Below are 13,679 nucleotides of genomic sequence, written 5' to 3'. Positions count from 1 at the left end.
ATTTGCCTAACATGGCCGGGAAGTGAAGCTTGAAATAGGTTCCTGCACAAAGCACCGGTGGACTGACACCACATCATGACTTCTAAACATCACAGCTTTGTTGCCTTTTTATTCATTGTGCTCAAGATGTGCCGTCACATTTCTGCAGGTTTAAGCACTGAATAACTGCACACACATTTTGACTGACACACACACACACACACACACACACACACACACATTGACTGACATACACACAAACACACACACACAAATCTGAGTTGCCCTCAGCATATAATAAGAGGAAGTTGCTTTTCTGATGATAATATTAATTTCCCTGTTCGTGAAAGCATGTCATTTGTCCACTGCTTCTGTGAGAATTGCTTCAACTCCATATCTGTGTGCGTCTTTAGCAACCCTGGCTGTGGGCTCCTATGTGAAGATATGTGTGTACTGCTTTTTCCTCATAGGATTCCTGCAGGCAAGAGGAGGAAGTGTGATGCTGCACAGACGCTTGAGAATAATGAATACCAATATTTAGTGAACATTAAAATATTTTGTGAGAAGCCAGAACTTGTATTTGGGCCTTAGTTAAATTAAATTAATTAATTAACATAATTCAAACTGTTTGTTTGTAATTTAGAATATGTTTGATGGTTCACTGGATTTTGTTTCAATGGGCAAATGGGGAGAAATTAGCACCAACCAATACTCACCTTTTAATCATTTTAATAAACCTTATAGATATTTACTAAACATATTCATCAAACATTTGAGGAGGGCCGGTGATCTAGAATTGAAAGTCCATTTCATTCCAGTGCTATTACTATGACACACACAGTACATGTACACTGTATCATACGTGCCAGTAAAGTTGAGGGATTGGCTCCTCGGCCTTATGTTACAAATGAACAGATGTTTAAGTCGTAGCTGTTAGTTGTTCATCTGTCATGACGTGAAAAATGTTCTTGTGTCTTTTCACCCACTAGGTCTGTTGTCCGTCTTGCTGCCAGTCTCTTAACTAAGCTAGTGGACAGCCTTGCTCCCAGTATAACTAGTGTTTTAGTGCATGGCAAGCAGGTAAGTGGACACGCAGACAGCAAGGCCTAGTAGTTCACTGTTCCTTTTTTGGAAATATTTATATGAGACAATTTGGGGGAAACAGCATGGTAGGACAACGATTGTAATGTTCACTGATTTAGAAAACGGGAATTCTCAGCTCCTCATGCTGTGATCCTATAGGAATCACTCAGCTAGCTGCATTTTCATGTTCCTCATCACGGCTCACATCCAATGTGTGTTTGTTTGTGTGTGTGTGTGTAACTAAGCTTTTCAGTCGTAGAGAGGCTGCCAGTATGACCACCGTAGAATCCTAATATGCACCGTGTCCATGTGTCTAGACACACTCCACAAGACGATTGATATATTGTGACGCAGGACTTTGTCTGATGCCACTCCCTTATCCAACTTAACACTGGATGAGTTTGGGCATCGTTTCCCGTCAAGTGTTATTCAGAGATTAGACTCCTCTCAAGAGTGTCACTTATCTCGGCCCATTTTTACCCTTCTGAACAGTTTTAGGCGTTTCATTATCCCGGAGTAGCTCAAGGTGTGAATCTGCATATAGATTGCCTACCGGAGGGAACGCTCCTTTCAACATGATTGGAAATGCTGATTTAAAATTTGAGACGGCTGTGTTCCTCTGCTAACAATAACAGCTCGGTGGGAAGGAATAAGAGGCACCGCCCCACTGAAGTCAATCCTGACTTCAGTTTTGATTAAATCTCCCTTCAGTATTGAAATCCAGCTATGTATCCCCCTCCAATTCAAAGCTAGTCATTTCCAAACATTATTTTTTAGATACAGGCTTCCTGCCTTTTTTCCTCTGCCAGAATCAGTAAGATGTAAAAATGAATGATAACACCTAAGTCTTCAAAGTGCTGGATTTCATCAGCTGAAGACGAGGATAGAAGTGTGTCCCCTATATTGCTGAGGTGCAATTTTCATGAAATGCCTTTCAGAAGGAGCAAAATACAAAAGAGTAATCTTGGAATCGGTCATTTTTTTCTCCTGCTCACTTTAATGTGACTGCGGGAGAGGAGGCCAATTTAAGCTTGATGGATCAAAGATACTTGTGAGAATTGCACCTCAGAGGTAGAACTGTGTGCACATGCAAGTTTACGCATGTTCACATTTTACACTGCTGCTCACAGCTTCCTAACAGTGTGTGGTTATGTGTATGCTCTTTTTTCCCCGTGTGCGTATGTGTGTGTGCATGTGTGCGCGAATATCTGTGATTACCAGGTGACTCTCGGGCTATTCGGCCATGAGGAAGAGGTGATCTCCAACCCGCTGTCGCCAGGGGTGATCCAGGGCATCATCTACAGCAGGTGCTCTCCTCACGGTGGCGAGCGGGAGGCTGTTCTTCAGCAGGAGCTGGTCATCCATATCGGATGGATTATCTCCAACAACTCAGAGCTGTTCAGCGGCATGCTCAAGATCAGGATCGGGTAAGGAGAAAGTCCGGTTCTGCCTCACAACTCGAGCACCTTTACTGATGCGAGGTGGACTCGTAGAGGATGAGCTCTTTGCTGCGATTCTCTGTCCCTGGAGCTCAGACCACTCAACAAGCAGTCAATATGTCGAGCTGTCAAATATATTGTGACCATACCAATGAGACCCTGCATTTTGTGTTGGTTCTCACTAAATAAAGCACAGTGCAGCTGCACACTGAGATTCTTCAGAGTTCCAGTCAGGCAAGAAAAATACAAAGTGTTGTGTGGTTAAGAGCAGTGTAGCATTTTAACAGGAAAAAACAAAATTCCAATACAGGCTATACTCTGCTGTTTACACCTTTTACCAAATATAATCTTGAGGTACATACCGGTACTCTAACTCTCATTTTAGGATGTTTCTAACATTACAGTATTCTACCAACGTTTTTTATAGGGTACATAACCTCGATGCTGTGATCTGCATCGATATATCACTTTTCTAGTCTTGATGGGCACTCAAAGGGTTTTATATCACAGATTTTCCATTCGACCAGTCACACAGTGCATCTATGAGCAGCACTTTCTCTATCACACATCACTCACACTGCGGGTACAGCCATCAGGGGCCATTCTAGGTTCAGTGTCTTGCCCAAGGACACTACTGCACACGGAATGGAGGAGACCGGGATCAAACTGCCATCCTCTTGTTAGTGGACGACCCCTCTACACAGCCACAGCTGACCCCAACATCAAGGGGCCCATTAAGGCATTCTGAACACATTAATCATTGCTTAAGTGGTGACTGTAGCTCTGGAAAGTGAGTCGTCCACTGAACAGATGGGCGGTGGCTCGATCCCTGGCTCTTTCAGTGTACATTTTAAAGTGTCCTTGGGAAAGATATTGAAACCCAAATTGCAGTGTACGATATGATGAAAGTTGAACTGTAAAATACTCACCCTACTGATTAGAGGTAGCCACCATGTTGTCACAGGGAAATAGAGGTTAGAGCGAGTGTGTGGATATGAAGCAAGTAATCCTCATCCTGTATCTCCAGCTGGATCGTCCAGGCCATGAAACATGAGCTGAAGATCCGGGCAGGAGACATGCCCCCCCAGGACATCTACCAACTCTCCCCCAGCGACATCAAGCAGCTCCTGCTGGACGTCCTGCAGCCGCAGAACACCGGCAGGTGCTCTTCTAACGCACCTTCACTCTACATATTTATTTATTATCTATGCTCTCTCATCCTTTTCATCTCACAAACCTACCTTTGAAGACTCCACATCGATATCTTAATTCTTTACTTGCATAATCTTTTTAGTTTCAATTATTTTATCTCCTGTGCTGTCTTGTCTACATCCGTATCTTATTATCTGCTAATGCCACAACCCAATTTCCCCATGGGAATTATTAAACTCTTATCTTATCTCATCTGATCTAATACACATCGACTCAATACACAATTTCCTTCAGCACACTGGCTATCAACATTATATTTCCCCTGTCTCTAAGGACCTGTTCAACAGTTTTGCCCCCGTGTTTCCCACAGGTCATGGCTGAACAGGCGTCAGATCGATGGCTCTCTGAACAGGACCCCTTTGGGCTTTTATGACCGTGTGTGGCAGATCCTGGAGAGGACCCCCAACGGTATTCGTGTGGCTGGGACTCACCTCCCGCAGGTACCTGCCTGTGACACGGATCAGTGTGTGCTGCTGACACAAACAGCTAGCAGTTATATAAACCTGTATAAACACCAGTACCTGTGCTGATATTCATAGATTTTTCTGCCGAATGCAAAATCCGTTAAAGTATTTATAAATGTCTCCATTAAAATGAAAATCATTTTTGGGTGTTAATGAGATGGGGAAATGTTTTATATTAAATTAATATAATATATATAATTAATAATTATTTATAATTGGACTTAGTGACATCATTGCTGATGTTCTATCTTTTCTATTCACATATTACAGTAGGAACATCTCAGGTGTCAAGACCAAAATTTATTCCATTTTGTTGGCTCGGTTTGAAATTACTCCCACGTTTATGAATCCTTTGTCAATGTTATTAGTTAATATCTGAGTTTTTCTGCCATAATCATTTTTTGCCCTGTAGGTTTATTTGGTGATATTGTTATTATAACAGTGTGCAGAGGTAAACTGATACCTGTGTTCTAAAATCCATTTGGGTAAGAAAGGATGTGAGCAGAATCCTTTAAGGACAATATTTTATTTTATTTCCCAAAAATCCAACTGAGACTACCCTTACTGAGAACTTTATGTAGAATGCAATACCAAGGGCACGGTCACACATATGCAAGGCGAATATCGCCGTTCAAAGTTCACAAGAAAGATGTTTTATTTACCCCCCTACTCCCAGTGATTGAATGTGACCGGTAGGAATCGATGTGTGCCCTTATACTGGTTAGAGCTTCTGTTGCTCTCTAAACAGCCTCAGTTCTCTGGAATGGATTCAACAACATGTTGGAAACTTTTCTCTGAGATTCAGCTCTATGTTGAAATGACTCCATCACATACTGTCTGCAGATTTACCAGCTCCACATTCAAATGTCTTGGATCTGGTGACTTGGGAGGCCAATGAAGTTCATTGAACTCATGTACATAATAAGCAACAAGATATAATCAAATGGTGACTGGTTGGTATTGGAATTGGATATATTTTTTTCAAACACACTGACATATCTTTCAATTTTACTGAAGAAGTTAGAATAGCTTCACCTGTTTGAGGATGCAGTTTGGTCTCTTCACCACTTTGATACATTTATACTGTCCACTAAGTGACAGAGGACGTACACAGTGATCATCAATCACAGCAGCTGACCTTACACTTCACTCTCATATGAACCACTTTCTGTTTTCCCGCTCTGTCTCTGCAGCAGCCCACACTGTCTGACATGACCATGTACGAGATGAACTTCTCCCTGCTGGTGGAGGACACGCTGAAGAAGATTGTCCTGCCTGAGTACAGACAAATCATAGTGGAGGTAAACAGACCATCACAAGTGCAGAGAATAGATTTTAAATAAACAAATAATAACTTAAATTGAATTAGACGTGTATGGATTTTTAATCAACAAAACACTGACTTTGCTCGCTTCTTTCTGTCAAAGCACTGCAGCGTCAAGCAGCGTCATTAACTGACTTCATTAGGAGCAAATTTCCACTGGCTGTCTTCATTTAAAGTTAATTTAAAGTTTCCTTGTGATCACAAAGCCTGGTGTAGACCTTAAGAAAAAGTATGCACTCGACTCAATTGCTGTTTTTTTAATTTCTCACTGTTTTGTCCCGTTTCTGCTGGTTGAGTAGTTGCTGATGGTGGTGTCCATCTTGCTGGAAAGAAACCCGGAGCTGGAGTTTAGCGACCAGGTGGATCTGGACATTTTGGTGAAGGAAGCCTTCAGTGATTTCAAGAGGGATCACAGCAGCTTAGAGGGCAAAGAGAAACAGGTAGAGGTCTTCCTCCTGGCTGATTTTAATATTTTCTCCTTTAGTCACAAAATGATCTCAGCACCTTTTTAAAGTCAATATGCTTCCAAACTGAACTGAGCTTCTGTTCCAGCCTCACACTGATAATTCAGCTGAGGAGTTAGTATAATTAAATGGTGTTTAAATGGCCAGGACAGACATTTTCCAAGTCACTAGAGCCTTATTAGATTTGTGAGATTTAATCCTTCCCTGATGTTTTCATGTCGCTAGGTATTATGTTTGTCCAGCAGTGAATTAATTAAATAAAAAGCTCAGGAACAACTTGAGGGAATTAAGTCGGATTTCTGCACAGTTGTTCATTTGGACTCAAAGATGAACTGATTAATTTTTGTCACTGGAGCCTCACAAAACATGTTTTGGCCATAACTCAATAACTCAAATGCTAATTGCAAAACATTCACACAAATATCTGATTGGGCAAAAGGTAAACTTCAATGTGACATCATGATCACACTTTTTTGGCCATTTATGACCACATAACATTACATATGGTCAGATACTGAAGTAGTGGGGACCCAAATTAATTCTGTGTTTGTAAAGCTCCTAAGTGCTGCCAGGCTGCAGGCGTGTGTGAAGCATGTTTTATAATTCATGGCTTCTTTGCAGCAGCAACATCCATATTTGACAAAGTATGTGAAAACCTAAGGAATTTGACCTTTTTTTGTTTCACTCTGTAAACTCACATAATTATACAGTAGTCATAGCGAAACAAGAACTGTAGAGTTCAACATAGTCGAGACAATCAGTTTTTATAGATCCCTAATGTCCTCAGGATATACAGTGAATGAGTGTGGGCAGACGAAGATTTAAGCTGCAACTTGAATAGTTGATGCAAGTGCACAACCCAGAGGCAGTTATTTTCGGTTCTTATAGCATCTAATACCAAAACAGCATTTCATTTTGAACCTTTTTTTTTCATAATGAGAACTTTTTACAATTCTTGCAGGAATGTGATCTCTCTCCATCTTTGCCTCTGTTGCCTTTGTCCCAGGATGGTATGGAGGCCTTCTACAACACAGCTCCTGTGGGAAAGAGAAGCACCTCCAGCTATCTGACCAAGGCAGTTATGATCCAGTTACTGCAGGGGGATGTCAAGCCCTGCAAGGATGACCCCTGCTCTGTTAGTTAGATTAACAACGTTAGAGCCGCTTGTCCCGCCCCTATTCAGTGTAGTCATCAAATGGTCCAGTAAGGACAACTGAGGATCCATCCCACATATTCACAAGAGAACCCCTCTCCTACCCACTCCTCCTAAGCTTCACATGTTCTGCTTCAAAAGCAACTGAAGCGCTAAGCAGAGGTTTCAACTGTGGTAGATGAGCGTGTCCGTAGATTGTGGCAGGTATTATTATATATTACATCTAGAGGTTATGCTTAAACATTTTTTTTGTCAGTTATAGTGTCAACAGAGTCTTATTTCTTTTATTTCTATACATATTTGTTCTGTCAGAGTTTCGCATTTTGACCGCATTGCATATCAAATTAAGATTTATACTGATTAAATGCCACCTCTTACCCTAGGTCACAGATTGGCAACTTTTGCGCTAATGATTTCAGCACTTTGCCCCATTGGCTAATATACTGTACATCCACTAGTTATGTATGAACTTTACTGAAGCTGCTTTCAGACACTGAACTCCTGCTCTGTACGTTTTCCTGAGATTTACCTGCCAATCCTGTTTGGTAAATGTCAGAGTGAGTCCATGTCAGAATACAACAGGAAATTCACAAGCAAGGGAAACTTTCCCTTTTTCAGTTTCAAGTTTATATAACAGAATGCAAATATTACATGATTCAAAAAATAATCCATACATGTAGAAGAGGCAGAGAAGATGGTAATTTGGAAAGACAACGATATTGAAGGGCCTTTGAGCCAATGTGCTGTTGAAAAATACGAATTTCCGCAGCAGAATTTATACATAATATCCTGCCTCCATCAAGCTCTATACAGACAAATGTACTGCCTGAATGTTCCGCACATTTTCCTGTTGTTGTCAAAACATCTGACCCAAACAAACTCCTGCTGTGTTCCTCATGTTTAAAATGCAAACGTTTTTCAAACATCCTGACCCAATTTTCCAGACGTGTCCCGGAGTTCAGTCTCCCAACTGGGATGGGTTATCAAATTGAGGTTTAAATACATATAGGTGGCTAGCTTTTTCAGAGTGCTAGTTAGCTAACTACTGTTAGCTTACTCTTTCTCCAATGCTAAATATTTTCTTATAAAATAAATCAAAAATAAATAACAATTAAGGGAAGGAAGAATATTACATTTTGTCCAAATGTATAAAGGGAATTGAGGCTGAATTGACTTAAGCTGTAACAGTACATTTATGTGACTGGTATCAATCTTCTCTTCTAATATTTTTTAGAAAGTGAAGCAGCATCTTTCACAGAATGTGGAGCTGTTTCTTAAAATGTTTTGTGTTGCTTAGACATCAGTTTAAAATGTTGTGCTCTGGCTATCAGGTGTACTATGAACTGTGCTACATGAACAAGGCTCAGATGTAACCATTCACCAGCAATAACATAGCAATTTAATATGCAATATGCTATTCAATCAGTATCAGGTCATACTGTTTCATCAGAGATGCGGTTCTGAAATTGGCTCCAGGGGCCTTAAACCTCTTGAAACGTATATGAAACAGAAAGTGGTGAATTTTGTCATATTGTTACATTAATTATGAATCCTTAAAAATAAACATATGTATCCTGATCAAAGTGCAGCTTTAAGAGTCCGTGTGTAAGATTTAGGTGATGGGATCTATTGGCAGTAATTCTAGTGATATGTTCACTATTGTGTTTCATCTAATTTGTACTACTTGATGTTTTCTTTACCCTTGTATGGGCCCTATTATATTCAAATACCCTATGTTAACACACAATTTGTTTTGAGTGTGTTGACAACTGAAGACTCCCACAGGTTTTCCTTCATGTTTGCAACAGGAGGGTGAGGTGAGGAGTATTCAGCTGCAACATGCAACTTCACCTCTAGATGTCACTAAATTCTACACACTGAACCCTTTAACCTTGTAAACCTCAGTCACAGTATCAGCAGGTCTTTGGCATTAGATAATTTCAGAACCACAGCAGAGAATATCACATTTTGAGTTCAACAATATATATTAAATATGAAAATACAGACATGTCAGCGTTAGGTGTGTGTTGTACTGTGTTGAGATTCTCTTAGAGGAACTCTGTGTGCTCTTACCTCCGTGCATGCACAGTCTGCTGCATGACAATAGGCACTGCATTAACCAGTGTGATGGTTTCTATGAATGTTAGAGGCTACAAAATAGAGTTTCTGAGAGACCCATTTCTGCACAATAGGGCTCTGCATGACAATGACTACTGCTCATCTGAAGTGGCGGGACAGATATGCTGGTTTCTTGAATGTGTGGGCAACTGAAAATAATACTGTCAACCTTATGTAGAAATGATGAAAGGTTCTCTATTTTTAAAGCGTGCCTTTCTGAATATCATCACTGTGATGAACCTGCCTAACCTTGTAACTGTGTATGTGTGTGCTGTTTACCCTTTTCATTTAAAAGAGGTATTTTTGAAGATACCAGAATAAAGTCATTATGGAAACGTTACGCATCTGACACTTTACTATCAGCTGTAGAAGCTGCATTTATGATTGCTATATAAGTGCAGCTTGCAACCAGAACATCCCCTTTTATTCTACAGTTATGTGATTAACAAATATGGACGTGTAATTACTCCCCACGAAGCGAAAAAGCTCCTGTTCTTTGGCAGAGACTGTAGCGTAAATGGAGCGTGACTGCCACAACCCTGAGGGGCGTGTTTGGCATTTGTATCAGATCCTTCCAGTTACACCCACTTATGTTGTCTGAACCCCGTATCAATCTGCATCTCGCCCCTAAAGTGTAAGTGCTGCCTGCAACCCTGACTGACTGTCAGAGGGAGGTGGGAGGGAGCCAGTGGAGAAGATAAACAAGCTTTGCCTCATAGATGTATTCTAATAAACTTGGACGCTGGTGAAAGGAGATCTTGCGTGTCTTGTTGAATAAATCTTCTCTTCACTAAGACATATCTAAAAGAATATTTTTCTCTGAAGAATAGGTAAGGGGTTTTAAATAGGTTTTAAGTTTTATTTGTATTTCTTTTGTTGACATTTGTATCTTCTTGAGATTTCATGTTATTTTAAACTAAGGACATTTTCTGTCTAACAATAAGGATCTCTTAAAGGGGAATTCTATCAATTTTGAAAATGAAAGTCAGGTAGTAGTCATGGAGAATAATGATTATACTATGTTATTAGGTGTTTAAGTCTGAGTCATACGCTGTATATAAACACACGTCTCCAAGATCACCCACCATCCAGAAATTAAGCTTTTTTTCATTTAGAATACAGGACAAGATGGTAAATATTCCATGTAAGTTTGAAGGTCCTCTGCAAAATGTAATTTACCGTATGGTATTTCATAATGTGACTGGGAAAAAAAGCTAGAAATAGATACACGTGTACAGCATAAGGAGGATGGAGAGAGAATAGGCTGATGGTTACTCCTTGAGACTGAAGCACGTTCTGTCAGCTGGATAAGATGTAACACTGAGTAATAATAGTGATATTTATATTAACTGCAAATGTGTGAAAGCACATCTCATCTATTCCTAACTTTCCACTCTGGTTTTCTCTCTTTTTCCTGCCACTAAGGACAATTAACTTGTGTGCACAAGATAAAAAATTATCTTGTGTACAAATACAAAAAATATATCCTCTTATGGAAGCAAGCACAGCTGCCACAGGGGGAAAAAGTCTGTTTCTCTATCACACCTCCTGCTATAATACAGCATGACATCCTCCCTTGGTGTTAGCTGTGTTTGAGATGTTAGTGCCTGCCAGACAGTAGATTTAACACCATAATAATGTGTTGAGTCTACAGGTGGCCAACCACAGGGGAATTTATATGGCCCATCCACAAGTGGTCGTCATCCATACATCATGTAAACATCAGTCAAAAGAAAGATAATTGGTAGATTGTGATCGCTGACCTTTCTGAAAAATCCTTTGTGTCTTCTAGGTTGCATTTTAGTCTCATCTATAATAGCCATGAAATACTATGAAGTTACCTTTCAAAGTACCCAGAAGATGAATCCTTCTTGACTGCGAGTCTCAGCAACTTTTGGATCAGTCCCTATTCAGGATTGTACTGACTTGACACCTTAACTCTTCATCCAACCCCATCATCAAGTCCAAATGAAATTTTTATTTTAATACTTAAAAATCATCGTCATTAACTGTATTGTATTTTACTGTATTTTCTCCTGAATGTTAACAAGCTAAACTAGATGGTAAATATTACACCCTCAACATTATGTATTTTTTGCTGAGCAATAGTGCCCTCTGCAGGTACATGTTGCAATTCATTCTGTTTTGCTCCTTGTCTCAGCGTTAAAAGCCTGGTGCACTTTACAGGATTTTAAACTCTTGCGAAAAAACACTAGCTGAGAAGACTTTTACATTTTGCAGCACGTGCTGAAGGTGATTTGGAAATGTATTGTTGATTACAACTGAGTGGTGGATATTAGCCATGATACCAGGCTTCCTGATACAGAAGAGGTGTAACAAATACACCAAACTTTGTTTATAGTTCATCATGTTTTTGCCTTCCTGGTGTTGTACTATGAACAGAAAAAGTTACAAATAAAAAGATGGTGTATCACTTCTCACCTCAGCTATCCTTGCTGGGATGAGAGGATTATAAAGATACAGAAATAAACCCGCCACCCCAGCTTTAACAGCAGAGAGTTTTAGGGGAGTGGGGTCCCAAGCTATTCAACCATCAGCCAGGCAGTTGTGATGAAGCGTGCTGGCCTCTTTAGTGAGCTCATAATCATCCTGCTGTCATGAGAATAACACAGGGTTAGTATGGCCTTGACCTTTGACCCCCTTCATTTTGTTGCAGTATGTTTAAATTACTCCTAATTGATTGATAACACAATCGCAGTCATCACAGCAGCTAAATGACATTGTATTAGTGTGTGTAATCTAGAGAGTAGATTGTCCTCTGAGGGACGGCAGGATAGCAGTCTATTGTGGGTCCCCTGAAACAGTCGGCTGGTGCGGCTGTGACCCAATAATTTAGTATCAGTAATCATTAGAGCCAAGGTGACACAGATCTATCAACATCTCCGGCATCACGCCCAGACACACACACAAACAAACACAAACACAGAGCATGATAAGCCACCTCCTCTCTGTCTTTTAAGTGGTTCACTTTGTGCAGCTACATGTCAGAGATTAAAGATGTCAGTCCATTAAATGAGCTGAAAAGGCGCTACAGGGTCCTACGTTCCCGGACCAGCAGGTTCAGGAACATCTTAATCCTGTAGCTGTCACTCTGCTGAATCACCGTGGCGCAGACTTCATATGTATTTTTCATATTAGGGTTAGGGTTAGATGAATGTCCGCCCTGTTTTTTGTTTTAACGATGAGAGAGAAGCGCATAGGTCACGTGTCCCCAGCCTCCTGACTCACGATTACGTGGAATTCATACGAATTCTAGTGCATTACTTGTAGTAGCTAGTATGGCACTAGCAGGTAGATCTGCCAGGAGGGAGTTGAAGTAGTCTAGGCGTGAGATGAACAGGGCCTGGACCAGAACCTGCGCCTCCTTCTGAGTGAGAAGCGGGCGTATTCTCCTGATGTTGTGCAGCAAGTATCTATAGGAACGTGTTGTTGCAGTAATGTTGGCAGTAAGGGAGAGTTGACTGAATTTCTGACTGTATGTGGGTGCTAGATGAAAATTCTGAGGAACAGTTCATCCTCTGGAACACATCAATGTCAGTAGCGGTATGTATTTCATAGAAAGTGACACTGTTTGGCTCAATCTGGAGGCTATGCTATGCTAATTTAGGCTAAACACCGATACATGACAGCGTTTGATGCTGATGTACAGCTCAATTTGTGCTTTGATGTGTATGTATAGGGTTACATTTATGGAATAGTTTATAGTGCTAAAAGAAATACTGTATGTCAATAAAAAGTTACTTTATACAAAAGAGTTGATGATGTCGCTGTGGGGATCAGAGTTTTTCAGGAGGCGATTGGGTGCCGACAGCTAACCTGCAGGCTGAACATATAACTGTATCTCTGCATTGTGTTTGCAGTTAAACACAACTTACTTTAAAGCCACTTACTTTAACTGCTTATAGGGGCTTCGAATTGGATTGTTGATTATTCAGGACTTTATTGACCATGGATTAAACTTGAAGATTTCACAACAAAAGTACACTGTAAAAATGGTAAATTTCGAACATAATAATATATTATGTCCAGACTTAAGGACAGACAAGTTTAAACCAGGGAATTCATCGTGGGATCTGGAGCCAGCTTTCCCTTTACAAATATGGTGTGATGAGAAGAAGTGCTTTAAAACAAACCTTCCCCGGTAATGGGGAGTATTTGAGATTAACGACAGTGTGAACACATCCTCCCATCTACACACTCCCCCGTCTGGGTCTGGAAGGGGGCAGCTGTATGAGAATGATATGGACATACCAGAACTGGACAATTCCCAGACAAGTTTTACCTTTCCTGTGGAAAACTGATCCTCTCCTCTGTCCACAGCTGAACCCAAGTGAGGGTTAATGCTTTCTGCACATTGACAGAAGAAGACAGGAGGAGGTGGAGAGACCAATAGAGGAGGTCAGTGAAGAAGAGATGTAGAAT

General features: G+C 40.6%; 1 protein-coding gene across 2 annotated transcripts in view; it reads left to right on the top strand.

Moving 5' to 3' along the window:
• phkb (phosphorylase kinase, beta) overlaps positions 1-9,576 on the top strand; it is a 110,936-nt gene extending 101,360 nt beyond the window's left edge. The window contains exons 25-31 of one of the 2 annotated variants that reach the window (XM_061067945.1): positions 969-1,059; positions 2,284-2,489; positions 3,529-3,663; positions 4,024-4,153; positions 5,371-5,478; positions 5,801-5,941; positions 6,972-9,576. In XM_061067945.1, the coding sequence (XP_060923928.1) occupies positions 969-1,059; positions 2,284-2,489; positions 3,529-3,663; positions 4,024-4,153; positions 5,371-5,478; positions 5,801-5,941; positions 6,972-7,109 (949 nt within the window). In that variant the 3' untranslated portion in view covers positions 7,110-9,576. The remainder of the gene's footprint in view (positions 1-968; positions 1,060-2,283; positions 2,490-3,528; positions 3,664-4,023; positions 4,154-5,370; positions 5,479-5,800; positions 5,942-6,971) is intronic. The other variant, XM_061067946.1, reaches the window with a different exon arrangement.
• The last annotated feature ends 4,103 nt before the right edge of the window (positions 9,577-13,679 follow it).

Source organism: Limanda limanda, chromosome 3, assembly GCF_963576545.1.
Source record: "Limanda limanda chromosome 3, fLimLim1.1, whole genome shotgun sequence".
Lineage (NCBI taxonomy): Eukaryota > Metazoa > Chordata > Actinopteri > Pleuronectiformes > Pleuronectidae > Limanda > Limanda limanda.
This window is presented reverse-complemented; position numbering and strand designations above follow the sequence as displayed.